This window comes from Leptonychotes weddellii, chromosome 9 (assembly GCF_054177405.1).
Source record: "Leptonychotes weddellii isolate Sample4059 chromosome 9, ASM5417740v2, whole genome shotgun sequence".
In the NCBI taxonomy this organism is placed as follows: Eukaryota; Metazoa; Chordata; class Mammalia; order Carnivora; family Phocidae; genus Leptonychotes; species Leptonychotes weddellii.
The window spans coordinates 24,258,211-24,279,083 of record NC_138377.1 but is presented as its reverse complement, the minus strand read 5'-3'; the positions used below and the strand labels follow the sequence as shown (position 1 = coordinate 24,279,083).

The following is a 20,873-nucleotide window of genomic DNA, read 5'->3' as shown; positions in this document are numbered from 1 at the left end:
CCCCAGACTCAGTCCTGGCTCTCACATGCACTGATGGAATTTCACTTAGCTCCAGCCTGGCCTGGCCCAGCAAGCCTGCAGCCAAAGGCAGCCTGGAAAGAAATGGCCAACCCTTCTGAGAAGCAGGCTGAGGCCAGAAAAGTGAAGAGCCTGGAAGATTCTTCTCGGAGCAAGCACCTGTGTGAGAAGCCCCTGGCTCCCATCACCCATGTGTGTAGCCCTCACTGCACGCACAGTGCCCTTGCCGACTTCTGTTGTGGCCCTGGGTGTGCCTGTTTTGTCCTCCTATTACACTTCAAGTCGCTGACACTCCAAGTGTGGCCCATAGACCAGCAGCAGCACCACTTAGGAGCTTGTTAGAAATGTTGACTCTCAGGGCGCCTGAGTGGCTCAGTCGTTAAACGTCTGCCTTCGGATCAGGTCATGATCCCAGGGTCCTGGGATCGAGCCCCGCATCGGGCTCCCTGCTCTGCGGGGAGCCGGCTTCTCCCTCTCCCTCTGCCGCTCCCCCTGCTTGTGTTGCTTTCTCTCGTGCCCTCTCTCTCTCCGACAAATAAATAAAAAATTAAAAAAAAAATATTGACTCTCATCACAGAATGCTGGATACAGTAGTCCCCCCCTTATCTGCGAGGGAGACATCCCAAGAGTCCCAGTGGATACCTAAAACTGCAGATAGTATGGAGCCCTATATATACAATTTTTTCCCTATACATACATACCTCTGATAAAGTGTAACTTACAAATTATGCACAGTAAGGATGAACAACAGTAACTAATAATAAAACAGAACAATAGACTGGAATAAAAGTTATGTGAATGTGGTCTCTCTCTCAAAATATCTTATTGTCCTGTACTCGTGCTTCTTTGTGTGATGAGGGGAGAGGATACAATGCCTTGGTGATGAGATGAAGTGAGGGGAATGATGCAGGCATTGCGACACGGCGTTAGGCTGCTAGTAACCATCTGATGATATGGACAAAGGAGGCTCATGTGCTCCTGGACCTGATCGTGGTTGACCCTGGGTAACCGAAACCACAGAAAGCGAAACTGTGACTAAGGGGGCATTACAAGATCCCCAGTAATTTTGAATGCCACATTACGGTTTGAAAAACACTACTACTTGGAAGCAAGAGTTATCTGTGGCAAAGTTATCTTTGTACAAGTAAGCTTTTGTATCCCAGCTGCTTGGCAGTAAGTAGGTACTCAATAAATATATGTTTTAACTTCTTATTTTGAAATAATTTTAGACATAGAAAAGTCACAAAGAGACTACCAGGGTCCCATATACCCTTTCCCAGCTACCTCTAATGTTAACAGCTCAGAGCACCAAAGTGCAATTACCAACTCAACATGGGTAAATGAACTAAACCAGAGTTCCTTTTCACATTTCATCATTTCTCCCCTAATGTCTTTTTTCTATCCTGGGACCCCTTGTGGCATTTAGTTGTGGAGTCTCCTTAGTCTCTTTTGATCCATGACAGTTCATTCTGTCCCTTTCTTGCTAATGAGTACTCTTCTAATGAGTACTCCTCAGTTATGTTTTAGTCTGTCAACTTGAGTATGTCTGAAGTTTTCTTGTGATTAGACTGAAGTTAGGCATTTTTGGCATGAATACCACAGAAGTGATGCTGTACCCTTATCTCCTGTGGACACGTCTTATTCCTAGTGATGTTAAACTTGGTCTCTTTGTTAAGCTCATGTTTTCTGGGCTTTGCCACTGTTTCTCTACTGTAAAATTACTACTATCCTTCCATTTGCAATTAGTAAGTATTTGGGGCAGGGTGGAAGAGGGAAATTTTTTTTTTTTGAGACTCTGCAAATATTGTGATTCTCCTTAGAAACTTCTTCTCAACTAATTTTAGCATCCAGCACTGGTGAATTTTGCCTACAACAATTACTGCTGTTGTGCTTGCTTGATGGTGGTTTCGTATTTCCCTCATTCTGTATTTATTAATTGGAATTCTTCTATAAAGAAGAGCTGCTGCTTCTTTAGAGTTCTTCCCCATTTTTCTAAAAAATATATATATATACATATATATGTATATATATATATTTTTTACTCAGGAAAGACTCATAGCTATTTTATTCTATGGGTTATAATTCAGTATTATTATTATCTTATTTTGTTCTTCAAGTTGTTCCATCCACTGGGAGCTCCCACAAGTTGGCGCCTTGTCCTTTTGCCATGCCCCGTCCTTTTCCAATCACTTCCTTATTTTCTGTCACCACAAGATGTTTCAGACTCATTTGGTTCAGTAAATATTTTCGAATGACAGAATGGTGGAATGAAAAAGAAGGTGCGTGTATAGAAACTCAGCCCCTAGTTGTGACTCCCCAACTAGGAGCTCTATCCAATTCAATTTTCAGCTGGAAGGAAGAATGGGAGATGCTCCTACGACTCACAGAATCACTCACTTCCACTGCCCTTTGAAGGTCAAGGAGAGCAGGAGAAACTTTTAACCTGAAGGCAGAAGAAACAGTATCTCTGGAGATTGCAGGCTGAGTAATTGGTCTGCCTGAAAGTCCAATGCGGGGACTTCACCTCTATAAGCAGCGTGAGGTGGTGCTTAAGAGCACACTTGCTGGAGCCAGATGCCTGGCTAGTTCTGCTACTTACTATGAAAATGCCCTGTGCCTCACTTTCCCCATCGGTAAAATACAGGTAATAATAACAGCACTTGCCATGATGTTGTGTAATGACTGAATGACTTTAAATGTTTAAATTGCTTAGAACGATCTGTGACACACGTAAACATTCAACAATCATTAGCTGGGGGGTCTCACATTTGCAGCAATTAACACAGCCTGCTGAATTCATTCCGCAATTATCTATTGAGCACTGTAGCATGCATTGTCGTGAGCGGGTTCCAAAAGTGAACAAAAGACAAAGTCACTGTTCTCCTGGAGCTTACTTTCTCCTAGAGTAAAAAGAGCCTAACGCTATAAGAGTGCAATACTTTTTAAGACGGTAGTGGGGTGGATGGGAACGGCTGTTTTCACCATCCACCAAAACCATTCACCCTCTCCTGGTGAAAAGTATTCATTTTCCTCTGGGGAGCCACCTCGTGGTATGATGGGATTGACGTCTTAGCCAATCAAGACATTGTACTGTCCTAGTGACAGTGATTGGTTCAGGCAAAGACACACGACCCAATCAGAACCAGGGAGATTTTTGTGCTAGGGCTCCTATTGGTCAGAACCTCTGAACTAAGAGCTGAGGCGGTGTGGGGATGGCCTGAGAGTAAGCCACCACCACTCAGGGCTGAGCGGAGGATGGAGGAAACAGTCCTAATGGCCGTGTTCGGGCCTCTGAGTCAAGAATGGGCTTGAAGTCAGCCCTATTCTGAACTTTATAGTCACACAACCCATTAAATTCCCTTTTACTACTCATTACGGAAAGAGTCCTGAGCTGACTTCAATCCCTCAGAAAGCTGACACCTCAGCAGGAAGCTGGACCCTGTTCGCAGCCCCTGATCTCCCTCTGAGCATTTAGTGTCCTGTCTTGACCCCAAGTGCAAACCATCATGCACGCACACACACCCACACACGTCAGCACTCCATCCCACTTCCCACCTCTGGCCCACTCCCCACTGCTTCTGAAGGACAGTCATCAGGCCACCCTCCCCCATTCTCCAGAGCTGGAGCCTCTCCCTCCTGCTCATCCCCCACCCCCAACACACACGCCTCTCAACCCTTATGCCCAAGCACCTCTTTCTGAGGCAAGTCTGGCTGAATTCCCAGGCCTCAGTCTTGCCTTTTGCAACCCTGCCTCCTCCTCTCCAGCCTGACTGAGGGGCGCTGCCCAGTCTCTGATAGCCAGAGAGAGACCACCATGCAACCTCAGGAGTCACACTGAAGCTCACAGCCTAGAAGACCCCCTTTTCATTACCTAATTTGTCTCCAGGGTCTTTCTTAAATCTAGGCCTGGGCAGCTGGCTCAAGAATGTTTGAGCTCTCCCACCTCCGTGTCCTGGTAGAAGCCATGTCCTAAGGTGGACCAAAAGAACCCAAACTGCTACTTCCTTTGAGAAGATTTCCGTCTCCAAATTCTAGGGAATTCACTGTCTCCACCACTACACTAACATTTCTTGTACTGTCCTCTAACCCCTGGTGTGTTAGCTTCTGCTCAGTGTATGATTTGCCTCTTTGATGGATTGCTGTCTTAGCTCAGGCTACCATAACAAAATGTCCTAGACTGGGTGGCTTAAACAACGGAAATTTACTTCTCACAGTCTAGAGGCTGGAAAGTTCAAGATCAAGGGGGCCAGCAGATTCAGTGTCTGGTGAGAGCCTTCTTGGTTTGCTGTGTTCTCACATGGCAGAGTGGGAGCAAGCTCTGGTCTCTTCCTTTTCGTATAAGGACACTGATCTCCTCATGGGCCCCAACCCTCATGACCTTCTCTAAACCTAATTTGCTCTCAAACTCCACCTCCAAGCACCCTCACACTGGGGATTAGGGCTTCAACATATGAATTTGAGGGGGGACACAAACATTCAGTCCACAGCAACTGTAAGCCTAGCATGGTGCTCTATGAACACTGAATGAAGAAATCAGTGGTTAAATAAAAGAATTATTGAATGGATGGTGAAATGAGTGAATGAATGAATAAATCAGTAGACTAATAAGGAGAGGCAGTAACAAGACTGGAATGGAGTGGCAGAAGGATCAAAATGCCCTAGAGGGGGTGGGGCTTGGGCCCAGGGAAGAGAGAAGCAGAGAAAGGAGACAGGCAGGAGATGGGGCAGACACCATGGCAGAACGTCAGGAGAGAGACAGATGCCATCTGATGTCCCAGTGTCTACATTAAAACCTGGAGCTTGGGCCTTTTACAGAGATTATTCATTAGCATTTTAAAACTTTTTTTTTTTATATATAAGTGCCATTCGTCAAGGACATTGTGCGTGTTGCTTTGACATGGCCAGTCTTGATGGCTGAGGGCTCTGCTCTGGCTTATCCCTCCCCCAGATGTGGGAAGGACAAGCTGGTCATATCGCCAGCACACCAGGTGCCGCCTCTGGGGAAGGGCCTGGGAGGGCCGGTGGACTTGAGGTGCCTCCTGAGAGCCCTTTGGCGAGGACGCGAAGTCCTCTCCGGGTCAGAGCCAAAGGGCTGCCGTCTGTCCTCCAAAGGCTCCCCTTCTCTGCCTTCTGCACCCACTCCCCACCCCTGGTTCCACACTGGCACGGCCTGCGCCTGTGGGGCCCCACAGGACCCAGAAGAGCTGCAGATGTCTGCGCGGATTGGCAGCTACGAATGAAAAGCCAAGGTTTGTTTTGAATGGATTGTGGGTCTGGAGAGAAAGCCCGGGGATGCAAATCCACCATGAGTGGGATGCAGATGGGAAGCAGATGTGGGATGTGGGAAGTCCCTGCTCCGGCGTCTAAGGCCCGTCTTGGAGAACTCATCCCTCTCCCTGCACTGGGACCAACCCCAACAGTGGGAGCCTCAGCTCCCAGCAGAGCCTGCTCAGCTGTGGGTCCTCTCTCTCTCCATTTGCATTTCGGTCTTGCATTCCTATAGGATATGCCTGTTTTCCTGCCTCTCCTCTCCACTCCATGAGCTTCTCTCTCTCTCTCTCTCTCTCTCTGTCTCCCAGACCCTCTCTGTGTCTCTCACCCTGTCTCCATCTTCAGTCACTGCTGGTCTTACTCTGTCTCTTGCTCTCAGACGGTCTCTGCCTCCATGTCTGTGCTCTGTCTCTGGCTTTCACTCCCTCCCTCTTCCTGGCTGCTTACCAAGGCCAGTGCCCCTACCCTCCATGCTTGCATAAATCTGCCAATCAGCTCGAGCCCCTGGGGTGAGGGACAGGAAGAACAGGCTAAGGGCAGATGCCCCAGCTCCATGAAAGAAGGGGATTTTAAGCCAGAGAGGCCGGGGCAGGCCGAGGCCAGGAATTTCTCACTTACCCGTAGGGCTGGCTATTTAGTCTGGGTTGGGGGAGGGCAGGTGGCAACCAGCCTGGAGCTCCAGAGCCCGCAAGAGCAGCTCCCTTGCAGCCCCTCTCCAGTGTGAGGTCCCCTTCGGGGTGCTGGCTCTGTCTGCCTCCAAGCCCAGGGGCGAGGCAGGACAGCTGAGCACCCTGCGGCACTGTCTCCCCCGAGGACACGGGCCCAGGTGAAGGGCAGGCAGGACCGGACCCGCTGTGTTTTGTATCCCCCATGGCTCTCCCGAGAGCTGGGAGCAGCCCTTCCCTTTCAACCCCCTCGGGGCCTCAGACAGTCTCCGAAGGCAAATGTGCTTTCTCTTTGGCTTGTGTTCAGTCTAAATACTTGATCCGACTGATATCGGCTCCACGTTCAGTGGTCTGATTTCCGCTTATGAATCTGTCCACGGCCCTCCGAGTTCTCAGGCAGGGCCTCCGGACCATTTGTGGCACATTCCCGAGGCCACTAGTGATCTCACACATTAACTTTAAGTTCATGTACAGGCTGTGAACGCTCGACGACTTTTGGGGGTGGCTCTTGAGGGACGCGTGGAAAGCCATCCCAAGCAGGCTGCTGTCCTTCCCAGGAACCTGGAATTGTTTGGAGGGCAGTTTCACAAAGGCTTCCTCGGCTGTGAGAGAGGATGCTGTCAGGAAACAGCTGGGGCCTGTCTCCCTGGCACTGTGCTCGGGGCTGCCTTCTCCTCCCAGCACCCAGGGGCGCCCCGTGGGCCCCAGCACTGGGCTGGCACGGAGTGGGCGTGACCACCGCACCACACCACCAGGTGTGGACTCCAGAGGGAAACTACGCACGGAACACCTGCTCCGTGCTGACACTGTGCTGGGCAGTGCGTGCGCGGGGTGAGCCAACCACGTGGGGTGTCGCCGCTCGTGAAGGAAGCAAAGGGTGGTGAGACCAGGCGTGATGGTCAGGGAGGGCCTGGGGAGAGCACGTGGCAGAGGGAGCAGGTCACAGCACCTGTCTCTGAGCTTCAGCCGTGACGTTGGGAGTGATGCCAAGGCTGTCTGAGGATTCAGTGACCTAATCGATGCCCGGGAACTAGAGGTAATACGGCCTGTGCCCCTAAAGCAGACGGGGCACAGATACAGCCAGCAGGTGCTATCGGGACTCTGCCCACGAATCTTCTGGTCTCTGTACCACTTCAGGACACCTGCCGGTGGCTATTTCCAGCTGTTAGAACCTGCTTTGGCCACCTGCATAGAGGTCAGGGAAGTGCCTGTGAAATTCTGCCCTCGGCCCCCAAGGGCAGCCCCCAACCGACAGGTCCGGGGTTGGGGTATAAACAGCTCCATCTCCTAAGCTCCCTGCACATGGAGCCACGTCTCCCTGTGGCCTCTTGCTTGATGTCACGTCCTTGTTTGGTCTCCTTCTCTTTCTAGTCCCGCCTCCCCCACTTCCTGCAGAGCTACTCTCTGGTCAAGGTCGGTTCTCAAAAGTTCCTAAGGAATCAGTGACAGTAGGCGCCTGACTCTGGTTAGATCTGTGCTCCCTGTATTTGAACACACAAAGGTCAGGGCCATGGGAAGCTGGCAGGAGAGTCCCTGGCCTGTAGCTCTCAGCCCTCAACCCAAGAACCCGAGACACTGGTTTTGGGACTCTCTGTGTCCTCCCTCCAGGGACTCACACAAGGTGCCAAAAGATGGCATAAAATTCATATTTAATCATTATCATCTTTCTCTGTCTCTGGGAACCCCAAATGGTTAATCTGAAGTTAATCCTTTATTGTTCCTCTTCCCACATCCCGTCAGAGGGGCGATGGCAGACCCACAGAGGGCAGAGACACATAGCAGCTGACAGGGGCACATCCAGATGCTGGTCCGGATTACTGTTCTAGACTTAAAATTTGCTAGCTTAAAATTTTTTTGTGACTTTTTTTATTATTTCAAATAAATACCCTCCTTCATAATCTGTATATTGAAGCCCTTGTTTCTCCTCTCCTACCTGAGTACTTCTCATCCTGGATGTGATAACCTTCAGACCCTGCACCTGTCACTGCATCAGCTGAATCCCCACACTGGGCAATGGGAACATTCTAGAAAGCCACTTCTAACTACATCAGCTACTATTACGTGGAATAAGTGTATTAGTGAGAAAACTGAATGTTTTCCCAACAGTAACTAAACGAATATCTGACAGTAAACCCAACTGAATGCACTCCCAACTCAAATTCCCTTAGTCACGCCCCTGGATGCCACAGCCACCTCCCCCTACCTGACAAGAAGGATGTGACAGAGAAGAAATCATGGCGGAGACAGTAAAAGTACTACGGTTTAAAAACCTTTTTTTTTTTTTTTTAAAGATTTTATTTATTTGACAGAGAGAGATACAGTGAGAGAGGGAACACAAGCAGGGGGAGTGGGAGAGGGAGAAGCAGGCTTCCCGCTGAGCGGGGAGCCCGATGCGGGGCTCGATCCCAGGACCCTGGGATCATGACCTGAGCCGAAGGCAGACGCTTAACGACTGAGCCACCCAGGCGCCCCATAAAAATCTTACTTTGGCAGATATTATAAAATATATGATCTTGAAAAATATATATATGACCTTGGAAGGGGCTGATGCAAGCGAGGAGCCCCAAGTGCACACCTTCCTAGCTTCTCAGGACGCCTGCCCCTGGGGGCTGGACTCACTGGGAGGCTCAGACACATCATATTTGAAGACCTGTGGGTGTTAGCCACATCCTGTGTGTGTGTGAGAGAGAGAAGGCGGCTCACTATTATTCTGGGCTCTCCTTTTCTTTGGGGTCCTTCAACCCCAAGTCCACCAGGCAAAGCCAAGGAGGGACAGCAGGTGATGCTTGTGGTCACGGCTCTAAGTGGATTTGCTCCTCAAGGTTGGACTTCACAGCAGGAGACATCAGATTCGTAAGCCCAATTGCTCTCCTTTTGCGTTTGCTTGGTTTAATTTACCCCTTTCATTTTTAAACCAAAGTTTCTTCCGAAAAAAGTTCCAGGCTTGTCTTTGCTGAATAAAGGGGCAAAGGGATTTAACAAGAGCCAGGCCAGTTGCAGGGGTCAGATCGCCCAAAGGGCAGGCATGGAGGGGATAGGAGCTTCGCCAATGCCAGAGCCCCATGTGAGCCAGAGGAAGTGGGAAAGGCAAAGCCAACATTCGTAAGAGGTTCTGTGATTTTACAAAACATCTTTTACAACCATCATCTTTGAGCTTCACACTCCCTCTGTGCGGTATGCTATGTAGCTGTTAGAATCAGTATTTCCTAGTTAAGAGACATTAAGCAATTTATCCAAGAGTATTCAACTAAGAAGGGGCAAGGTCAGGATTGGAACCCAGATCTTCCAAATTCAAAACTACAACAAAGCCAAAGATAGCTGTGCATATTTATTTGCCGTCGTTAATATGATACCCACTTTTTTTTTTTAGGCTTCCTGTGTGTCAGACTGTGCAAGCATTTTTCATAAATTCTCTTATTTAATCCTCACCTGCTCTGACCTGAGCTGGGTCTGAAGGGCAAGGCGGTGGGAGGAACCGAGATGGGCAGCAGTCCTCCTGGAGTGCCCACCATAAGCAAAGGCACAAAGGCGGGCATGACCTGGGCTTGTTCATTTCATGCCCGCGACCCAGTGTCTGTGGGGCTCTGGCCCAGTCAGGCGAGGGCCCTGTGATCTCTCACCAGCACACTCTTCTCTCCTACGGAGAGAGGACATGAAGTGGGCTCTGGTGAAGCTCAGGCTGCAGCAGCTGGAAACAACCCTCAGCCTGTCGCTACCCATCCGGTTGCTTCTCTGCAGACAGAGACCTGCCAGGGTGAGGTATGTCACTGGGGCTCCCAGCTTCGCAGCCAAGTGATGGGTTTGGTTCCCATCAAAGCTGCAACGCGCAGCTTTGAAGTTTAACGGTGCTCCTGGCAGCCCACAGGGCCTTGGCTGGCTCCTGCCCTTCAGCGCCTCTTCTTCCCCACCGGGGCCTGGCAAGTCTCTAAGTCGCCTCCCCCAGCTGATCTGGGTCGGAGAGGGGGGTGGAAAGTGTAAGCTCTGCCCCGGGAGGGCAGCAGAAGCCTCAGGAGGCACAGAACAGTGGGACAGGATGGAGAAGCGCCTGTCAGACTGGCTCCCTGTGGCCCCAGGAGTGAGAGGACCACACAATCTGTCTCGGGGTTGGAAGATGAGCAGAACACTAGCAACTCTCTTCCCAGCGTTCTCTGGGTTTGACTCTCCTGTCCTCAAACTCCACCTCCTTCAAGCTCGTGGGAGATAAAGTGTCAGGACCAGCTTGACACCTAGACGCATCACTAGACATGCAACCTTGGGCAAGTTACTTCTCTGTGCCTCAGTTTCCTCATCTGTAATGTGGAAATAGTACCTGTCTTTACCTTGTAGATTGATGTGAAGACTAAATGAGTTAACACAGGCAGTTCCTTGAGCAGGGCATGGCACAGGATTAGATGCTATCATTATTCTAGGAGTTCTGAGATTACTCCCTAAGGCTCCCCAGTATTTTCCCTTGGGGAGTTTCTGTCACTTAAAATGGACTGGCAGGGGGACCTGGGTGGCTCAGTGGGTTAAGCGTCTGACTCTTGGTTTTGGCTCAGGTCATGATCTCTCAGGGTCTTGAGACTGAGCCTCTGGTTGGGTATGCACTGAGCACAGAGTCTCCTTGAGATTCTCTCTCCCTCTCCTTCTGTCCCTCCCCCGTGCTCTCTCTCTCTCTCTCTCAAATAAGTAAATAAATCTTAAAAAACATCAAATGGACTGACATTTCAGGGCAGGCACTAGGGAAAGTTCGATTTTGTCGCGGTGACACGTTCGAGGCTGCTGTGGCCGCTAGCTCTGGCTTGTCTCCTTTCCTGCCACCTCCAGGCCCCGGCTGGCCTCGCCTGCCTCTGCTTCGGCCTCCACGCAGCTGCGAGCTGGAGAAGAAGGTTTACTACCTCATTAGCACTTCCTGACTGTTCACTGTGGGCATTAATCACTTCACTTTGCTCCCTCCGGAGTGACTCTGAGCTACCTTTGAAAAGCAGGCCCTCTGATGGCCCTCTGATGTCCCCAGCTGGTCCCAATTCCTGCCCTCCCTTTATCCAAAAAGTGAAACAACTTATTGGTTAGATTTGGGTGATATATATGTACATTAAAAAAAAAAAAAAAAAGGTCAGATCCTTCATCCTTCTGCAGCACCTGAAATAAAACCTTTAAAGGACTTTTCCCAGAGCCTCCCACCTCCTCTTCTTCCCCATCCCACACCTGCAGACCTACCCCTCGCCCTCACGCTCACCACCGCGGTTTGGTACAGGAATCAGGGAGAAGGCAAGGGCCCAAATATGAAGCAGATGTTTGGGACGATGAGTGAGGTTGGGGTGGAGACAATAGGAAGGATGTGGACCTTGCTAGAACTGCTTGTTGCTCTGACCGGCTGCCAAGGCTGAGAAAAATAAAGGGACTGTTCCTGGTTAAATACCCGGGGTTACTCGTGCCAAACTTTCCTGGGCCTCAGTCCTCAGAGTCTCTGGCTCCGCTTCCAGAGTTCTCCATATCCTTGTGCCAACCACTATCTTGGCCCCTTTTACCCACCACGCCAAGCCCCTGAGCCCAGCCTGTGCCCCCAAAGCAGGACTGGAGTTGTGCTTTTTTTCATCCCTGTATAGCTAATCCACAATGGCATTTTTGGAGCCAAAACTCCAGATATGGCCTGACAAGAGTTTTAAAGCACTGCTTCCAGGTATGAGAGGCTGTCTGGAAGCCATGGTTTGGACGCCAAAACAATACAATTTTCAAGGTGTTCGGGGATCAAAAGTCAGAACTGTTGAAACCAGAACCACTGTGAAACAGGCAGATGCACGCACAGCTGCTGTACCCACACCCACCTCCAGACCTCCCCACCCACCTCTGGAGCCTGTCAGGATCCAACGACACGTCTACCTTGACTAGGATGGCAAGTGCCAGATCTATAGGAGAATACCCAAGTTTAGTCCTGGTGCTCTGAGTATTTGAGGAGACACAGGCTTGCATCATCATCAACAAAGTATCAGAGGAGAAATCCCTCCGGGAAAAGAAGACTGAAGGTTTTCCTAAAGGCAACGGCCATCCAGCTGTGATCCAGCTCAAAAGCTTCAGGGAATCAACGCTACGACTTGTCCAAACCCCAGAGAGGAACAGGCATCAGCTATAGCCACCCTACAAAGAGATGAGGAAGGACTTCAATTTCCTGGGTGTGATTAACATCAAGGGAAACTGGAGTGAAGCTCAGTGTTTCCACCCATAATGGTCTCAACCAATCAATTTCATGGCTGTTCATGAAACTGATTTGCCTCTTCATGCCTCTGGACTCATTGGAAATGGAGTTACTTTCTTTCCTCGGCCACCTCTGTACGAACCCTTCTGATGGCCGCTAGTGTTGGAGGTACCTCTCTCTCCCTACTCAGGATTTTAATTTCATTCACTGAGCTGCAGGCTACTGGCCAGTCCTCTCACTGCCAAAGTCAACACTTCAGGTCTGCTTTGTCTGGAAGAGGAGGTTAAGGGGAGAGTGGGTCCTAAGATCGCAGAGTTCCCTTTCCCAGCCTTTCCTAGGACCTGCTCAGATGATGGCCTATTTATGGGACAGTGGGGGTCTCCTGGTTTGGAATCCATCTTTGCAAAGGTTCTTGCTTCTCTGAAAATAAATTCCCTCCCTTTGTATACATTTAGGAGCTAGACAAATTTCACTTGCAGCCATTAGTCCTGTACTATGGAAAGTCTCCAAATGCATAAACAGAAATGATCCCCCCCGCCCAATTAAACAAGAATGAGAGAAACTATGGGGATGGGTGGCAATGGGTTTGGGTGCTCAAGCATTGGGGGAAGGAAACAAAGGGAACAAAGGGATTTTTCATATGTCTGTCTCCCCATACAGGACTGTGTGCTGCTCAGAGGCAGGGATCACATTCTGTCTCGTGTGTCCCTAGCTTGCAGCACAATGCCTCCCTGATACACGGGAAAAGTCTGCTAACGTGCGGAGGTGTGAAGAACAAAAGGGAAAAGGGAGGCCACAAACCCAGTGATGGAAGAGAAATATCAGATTTTGGTGTTTGGTTTTTTTGGTGGTGGTTGTGGCAGGGGAGGTACATTTATAGGAAATGAAATGACAACTTAGAGCAGGATTAGACCTAGAGCTTATGAGATCTAGCACAAAATGATGACACACACACAATCTTCCTCTTACACAATAATACAACATTTTGTTTTCAACAGAACATAAAAGCCATCAAAGGCTCTCTAGCTGGCTTGCAAATACTCTGATATCCCCGACTCTGTTAATAGGCAAACAGAGGAATGTCCTGGCAATTCCTTCGAGTGGGAGTTCTGAGGAGAGAGGGAACATTGCTGGTCTGTAGGAGGAGGATGGGAAGATTCCGAAAGATTCCTTCATGTGCAAAATCCATAATGCAGGTGACGTGGGGGGTTGTAGAAATGGGGACCTCATCCCAGAGAGGTACAGGACCCCCACCCTAGGGAAGATGCTGTGTTGAATAATTCCAACAGAAGCAGTCTTGTGTAAGGGGTAGGTCTCCCTTTAACTGGCATTCTTGAAAATGTCTGTTTCCTCAGTGAGATAACCACCAGGAATTTGGCCTTTACCAAATGGTGCTGTGTTTCATGTAAGGAAAGTTTAAAGACAAAAGATTTATTTAAATGAGCCTTTTTTCTGCAGAGTTAGTTACCAGAGATAAGCATCAGGGTATTGTGTGGCGTGTCTGACCTCATTCTAAATGATTTCATTTGCGTGAGACCTGTGGTTTTTCTACCAAAGTGCGGACATTAAAATTTCAGGATTTTGTTTTTCCCCTCAGTTATATCCTCAAGAATTTCTTGTATTCTTTAGGCAGGTTCATTTAAACTTGGAAGTCACTTCGCTCAAGCCATTAGTTGGTATTTTGTGGAACTTTCTACATTCAAAAGATTTTAAAGCCACTATCAAAAGTTACCTTCCTTTCTTTTTCTTTTTTTCTTTCTTTCCTTTCTTTCTTTCTTTTTCTTTCTTTTCTCTCTCTCTTTCTTTTTTAAAGTGGGCAACCCCATGCTCTATCAACTGAGCCAGCCAGGCATTCCCCGCAACATTTATATTTCTTGGAGTAGGGCCTTCTCCCTCCTGTAAATCCCAAATCCTCAAGTGACTGACAGGTGTAAGACAGAGGTGTAAAATGCTCATCTGTCACACAGTGTCACCAAACAAACGTAAGGCAGAGTCAGTGAGCACTGGTGGCCCAGTACCTGGGCTGTTCCTTAGTCTAGGCTAATTTGCCTGAGCCAAACAGCAATGTGAAGAGTTTGGGTCTTGACATGAAACAGACCTGTGTTCAAGTATGGCTCTGCCACTTACCGGCTAAGGAACCTCTGCAGTTACTTATCCTGAGTCTATTGTGTCTTGTGCGGAACGGAGAAAACAAGGCCTACTTTGCAGGGTCACTGCAGTGTAAGGTAATATTTATTAAAGCTCCTAGCATAAGGGAGGAACTAAAAAAAAAAAATGACAGCTACTATCATGATTTAGGAATTAGAGGAGCTAAGGGAAGTCAAGAGTATTAGCTTGCTTCTCACTCGGTTGTCTATGCCACATGAAATAAGTTGGAAATACAGTCCCCTCACAGACCTCCTTTGGCCTTTAGAGGGTCATAAGAAGGAAGGAGAGGAGGTCTTTTCTGACCTGGGGCCTTTTCACAGGTGTTTGGGCTAGATGTCTTGAATACCCATTCTCTCTGGCCTGCCTGAACATGGCAAGCAGGGACAAGAGCCAAGCCACTATCCCATACCAGTCATCCACTCTAGCATCCTCCACTGCCCCTAGATCCATACAGCCTCCTGCCATGGAAATTTCCAGGGCCCTAAGCCATGGTCAATATGATAACACACATACTATATATAGGAAAACCTTCCAAGAGCTCTAAGCTATGAGTCAGTTTTCTTATTTAGTTAATTACATCATTTCACAGGTCAGGAAACTAAATATGAAAGAAGACTGTCCTGCCCAAAGTTGAACCATGGAGTTAAAAATAAAACAGAAATGTTCAGACTCATCAATTCACGGCTCTTTGTCCTTTGAGAGCCCCATTCTGCGCACTTGATGCAAACGTGTCTAAGAACATCTTCTTTGAGAACAGGCCAAATGACAGATGCTTCTGCTGCAGGGGAGGCTACAGGCCCGGGGGCTCTGGCGTCAGGGACATAGCAAGCAAGTTAGGATGGGCCACCTGGTCAAGGACACTATGATGTTATCTCCTCACCTAGCTCCTTGACTAGTCCAAGACTTACTTCTTCCTAGAGTCATCCCTAAGAGATGAAGTCCTAAGACCTTGCTCACTCAGAAAGTTGCCTGCTTTGCCAGCTGACCCTGGTCGAAAGGCATTCATGGTCACCGAAGATTACGAAGACCATGTTGGTCTATTAATTGGGTAGCAAGCACACCCAAAGGCTTCATCCTGGATGCAGTATCCATCCGTCGTTTCCCTGAAGGCAGGCAACAAAGGGAACTAGAAGGGGAGCCCCACAATGTTCTTGTAAGGTGACAGCTATCATGGTTCTGTGATGTGTTTGATCCCTGCTCCACGACATGCTACCTTGTGTTGAAGAAGCTGCTGCAGCTGGTGGGTTCTACTGACAGCCTGGACTTTACCAAAGTTCCTTCTGATGCCCTATCAAAAACCTACAACTATCATTCCTCTGCCATCTGGAAACAGACTGTGTCCTCCACATCTTCTTACCAGGAATTTATGGACCATCTTGTAAAGACCACACCTGAGCCAGGTCCCTGCTTTGGCTACCACCGTATGTTCTTATAGGAGCAGAATTCAAGTGAACTGAACTTGGGGTAGGGGGCGGAGAATATTCACAGCAAGGCACAGCAAGCTCTAGGCGGCACCTCTCTATCGCACACAAACCCAAATCATCACAGTAGCCCCTGTGGATTTCTAAATCCACCCCCTGTGCACGCCAACCCAAAACAACAAAGCTCTCGGGTAACTTTGGAATGGCATTGTTAGATGCTGCACAGACTCAGTCCTCTAACTCAGAAATATTAGCCCGTTTCACAACTTTTGAGACAATTTAGCGTGGACTCATTTTCAATACCACACTTACATGATACTCGAGAACCTGCCGCTGAGCACCAAAGAGAATCACGATCATGTTAGACCAGCCCCCTAAACATGTTCAGGGTATAAAAGCAAAGCAGTATTCAATTTAGAATACCTGTGGGAAAGTCTTTGCAGAGAGACCTTATTGTCTTTGAATATGATTCATCAGATTCAGCATCAAGAATCTAAACTAGATCCTTATGGCACAATGATCTCAAACTTCTCTTTAAACTAATTGTGATGTGTAGTTAATTACAATAGAGAAATTGACCTTGGTTAGTATCTTATCAAGAGATCACACGGCCTCTTATTTTTCCCCTCCCCACTGTGACTTTTAGGACAGACTGTTTAAAAAGGGAATCGGCGCAACAATGACCATAAAAATCAAGATAATAGTTACCTCTGGAGGGGTGGGATGAGACTAGCTCTGCAGTGCTGTGACGTTTTATTTCTTGACTTGGGTGGTGGTTACATGTGTGTTTCCTTTATAATTATTTATTAAATTGTACATGCTTGTGGACCTTTTTTTTTTTTTTTGATCTATGTTACATCTCAAAATAAAAGAAAAAAGTAAATTCATTTTTAAGTAAAAGTATTATAGAACACCTAGAGCTGTTCTATTATGCTTGGGGGTCTATGTGAAGCACAAGTAGAGGCCCTGCTTCAAGCCACCTGCCAGAGAATCTCTACTGTGCTCCTACGAGAGAGAAGTATGGCTGAGCAGAGGTCTGACGGCTCTCTCTGCAGTGGGCCAGAAGTAACAGTTCATGCGAGGCTGACGCTAGTTTTCAGTGTTAATTTGAGAACAATCCTACCGCCGTCTTGAGTCTTAAGAATAACTTTATGATAGGGGGCACCTGGATGGCTCAGTCGGTTAAAGTGTTCAGTTCCTGGGTCTGGCTCAGGTCATGATCTCAGGGTCCTGGGACTGAGTCCCGCATCGGGTTCCCTGCTCAGCGTGGAGTCTGCCTGTCCCTCTCCCTCTGCTCCTCCCCCTGCTCTCTCTCGCTCTCAAATAAATAAATATCTTAAAAAAAAAAAAAAAGGAATAACTTTATGATAGGCTGAAATGAATCAGTGATGAATGTTCACGGCCACTCAAAGCCACAACAGCAGCAAGTGTAAAAGACGTAGGACTGTTAACCTAAAAATATGAAGTTAGAGGGACTGAATTTGGGTTTTCTAAGGACATCTCATATCACCGAGGAGCTTGAGGAGGTGGGAGTAGAGTGAATGCACTCTGAAACAGTGGTGTTCAAACTAAGATTCCAATTCACCAGGTCTGGGAGATGGGGCAAAAATCAGTATTTTAAAAACAATTCCAAAGGGTATTTTTTTTTTTTTTTGACTTTCCAGATTGGGAACCAATGTGTAATGACACCGTGATTACTTTCCCAGCAAAGCCAGGGTCCCTGCTACTTTTCCCTCTAGGTCCCCTTGGTTTTCTCTCTCTAACTTTGGTTGCAAAAGAATTGGTACAGCCTGCCACCCACAAACGTTTGAGAAGCAGTGATTTTGTCTGCCACGCCTAGCTCGCTTGGGAGGAGGAGGTGTGGAAATAAAGGTGACTGTACACAAACCAGAAGGCTACGTACATCAGTGAACAGTGGTTACCTCTGGATGGCAGGTGAATGATTTCTCTTGGGCTCTTTCCATTTCCAAATTTTCTATGCCGAGTTTATATCAAACATTTAAATGAACATTTAAAAGACTCACGAGAACAGACATCCTCTGCTCTTGCCAAACTGGTTTCTTCTTCAGGAGCTGAGCACAAGCCGGTGTCCTGCACCGTGGCCCCACCTGGCATCAGGGACAGCAATGACGGAAGGGTGAAAGAGCGAGAAGCCCAGGACGGGCCAGGGCTCTGCAGGTACACTCTACCCTGAGCTCATGGCTTCTGAAGGATTTACTTGGGGATATGCAAAAACATTTCTAGATCTTTCTTTTCCTTCCCCGCCTCCAGTCTGAGCCCTGAATCGCCACTTAAATAAGTCACTTGCTCCTTAGTCCTTTTCAATATTGATTTATTTACTGTACAAAATATTTACACTATCGCTGCAGCGGTCTGGCCCCTTTGCCTGGCCTGACGGATTTGCAGCAGCGCTTGGTCTCTAGAAAACATGCTGATGCTCTCCTTGGTGTTCACTCGGTGCTTGCTTGGTCTCCTTCCAAGACACTACAAGGCCAGCCGTTTACATGGCCCCCCAAGTACCTGGGCCACAGGAGCATAAATCAAAGAACTGGCCAAAATAAGAAACGTGAAATTCACAATTGCCCGAGAAGTAACAGGTATTCTTCCTCCTGACATGTTGTACCTTTTCCCCATACTGGCTGGTAGCACAGCAGGGTTAGAAAGAAAGGTAAAAGAAAAGGCCAAACAGGGCAAAGATACTTTGGAACAGACTTAGGAGACAGAGTACACTGGAAGAATAGAAAACCACAACAGTACCAAAGGGTTTTTGTTCAACCAAGACCCTGGGGCTGAGGCCCACCACAGGGCTGCAAGCTGCCGCAGCCGGGCTGTAGTAACACCCAGGATGCGCCAAAAAGTGCTACGACCAGAGCTGAAAAGGACAGATCTCGCCAAGAAAATCAAATCGAGCTCCAGCATTGGTCTCCAGAGGGCCACTGGAGGGGAGAACGCAGAATCCAGAAGAGAAGAGCTGCCAAAGACAGCAGAACCAGCCCCTGAGCCCCCAGCTGGAAACCCCTCTCTAGGCCCGAGGGGCAGCATCATGTTTCCAGGGTGATGATGAAACTTGCCTGTATTTGTCCCATGGGAAAACGCTGGAGCAAGCAGCAGCACCTTGTCCTGGTCCCTGAGGACAGCAGTGACCGTGTGGCATGGAGGACCCTGGCTGGGGGTGTCGAGGCCCTGATGCTGGATCCTGGACCCAAGAACAAGTGAGGTCAGCACCCACGCCAAGAAGGACAAATGACAACCGCAAAGGAGTGAGATCAGGCCGCAGCAGGAGCAGATCAGGAGGGCTGGTTCCTCGTGGTCCCTGGGAACAGGAGGGCTCAGACAGGCTTCCAGGAGGCCGAGGCACGGCCACAAGCCCCGCCTCATCCCCGGAGTCTGTGGACTTGCTGGTTTTGGCAGTAAAGATGGCTTGTAATCAGGGTTGAATGCCCCGTTGAGAATGGTAGCTTGCAGCAAAGCCTTCTTAAAAACAGAGATTCGGGAAGTTGATGAGATATTGAGTCTTGAAAATGGCTGCATTCAAATTGTCATGAAAAAGGATGGTGTGACTTACCAAGAGCCAGTGGCAGTTTCTCTTCAGTCACCGTGTAACAGTGAACCTACTAGATCGTCCTCCCTCCTCAGGGGCTCTTGCTGGCAGCTTAGAGAGGGAAGGAGGTCAGTGGGCCGCTGGGTGTTTGCTGTCGGACCCCGCAGACCTGTGATTAAGCACTTCAGCCACTGATCCCTTTTCCCTTGCCTCAGTGCCGCCAGAGAATACCAAGCAAGGAGAGAGTCAGGGAGTCTTAGCATGCTATTCTTACTACCCCAAACCCTTGCTACAAAATTTTCTTCCATAGAAAGCTAAAGAATCCCTAGCTCTTAGCAGACTGCATAAGGTGGAGCTAAGCGGCCAGGCCCAGCCACACCGCAGTGTATAGGACAAACTCAGGGACAAACATCAGTAGTCTTCCAGGCCAGCCAGAGGCCTAGACATGCCCTAAAGGAAAATCATTTTCAGCACTGGAAGCTATGGCCCAGCTATCTTTCACATTCTTGGGTCTGTTTTTTCTCACTGGCTCAAACTCAAGAAAAAGCTTAGAGAGTTCTTTATGGATTAATGATCATTTCCAGAAATGCCTTCAGGGAAAAAAGCTCCTTTTCCAGTTCTGACACCACAAAAAAAGATCCTTTTGTGCCATCAGTCCCCCTTCGAGGTAGACCAGTGGTGGACCTGAGGCCGCCATGGTGCAGAGGGACGAAAATGAGGACTGCTCATGTGGGTCACTTGCTATCTGCGCTTCTCCCGGCTCCTGGTGGGAAGGGGCCATTGCCCTGTGCCCAGGAAGGACTCACGTCGCCGAAGGGCAAGTAATGCGGGCCGCAGAGGGACCTGTCGGGGCATCGGCACAGGAGGCTGAGCAAGGTGGGCCCCAGCCTGCTAAGGAAGCCGAGCCATTTGTGTAATCTCCCTCAGCTCCCGAGATCTTCTGAGAACCAAGTAAAGTGACAGCAGTGTGGTCCTCTTCTCATGAGTGAGCAGCTCAGACTTCACGCCGTGCCGAAGTGGCCGGTGGGGGAGAGGTGGAGGGGGCAGCGAGGGAGCAACCCGGCTCATAGGCGAGCCAGTCCTCCAGACACGGGGGAGCATGCAGCAACTTCTGGCCGATGGAGACGCGTTAGGGTCGGTGGTTGTCACGGTGTTAGGTGCACCCAGGTGCTCCAGGAAGCACGGGGGCCCGGGGGGTGGCAGGAGAGTGGTCAGAGCATGCCGAAGCCCTCGCAGCCCTCACTGATGGCCAGCTGCAGCATCCTGTGCACCTCTTCGTACGAGTCATATGTGGGGAGGCACAGCTGGTTAAAACTGAAGGGCAAGGGGAGAAGTGATTAACTCACACCGCCAGAAACCCTGACCAGGGCTGGAAGAGCCTCCCCCACCAAGAGTGTGCCCTGGGCAGCGTGCGACCTACCACGTGTGCGCAGTCGGGAGCGTGCTGTGGGTCGGAGCGGCAATAATCTGGAACGAGGGACAGAGGGCGGCAAAACCTCCGGGTGGTAGCTGAGAGGAGCCCGTCGTGAACTGCAGCAGCCGAGCCAACTCCTCCTGGGTCAGACTGGACACCACGGTCCAGAACCACCTCATGACCTGGCAGGGAGAGCACAAGGTGGGGGTCACACTCAGTG

General features: G+C 49.1%; 1 protein-coding gene across 6 annotated transcripts in view; it reads right to left on the bottom strand.

Annotated features, from left to right (window-relative positions):
• Nucleotides 1-18,013: 18,013 nt before the first annotated feature.
• Nucleotides 18,014-20,873, bottom strand: part of AREL1 (apoptosis resistant E3 ubiquitin protein ligase 1) — a 43,065-nt gene continuing 40,205 nt past the window's right edge. For all 6 annotated transcript variants that reach the window (XM_081830223.1, XM_081830221.1, XM_081830224.1 and 3 more), the window contains 2 exons: nt 20,660-20,835; nt 18,014-20,553 (listed from right to left, as the gene is read on the bottom strand). In XM_081830223.1, the coding sequence (XP_081686349.1) occupies nt 20,451-20,553; nt 20,660-20,835 (279 nt within the window). In that variant the 3' untranslated portion in view covers nt 18,014-20,450. The remainder of the gene's footprint in view (nt 20,554-20,659; nt 20,836-20,873) is intronic.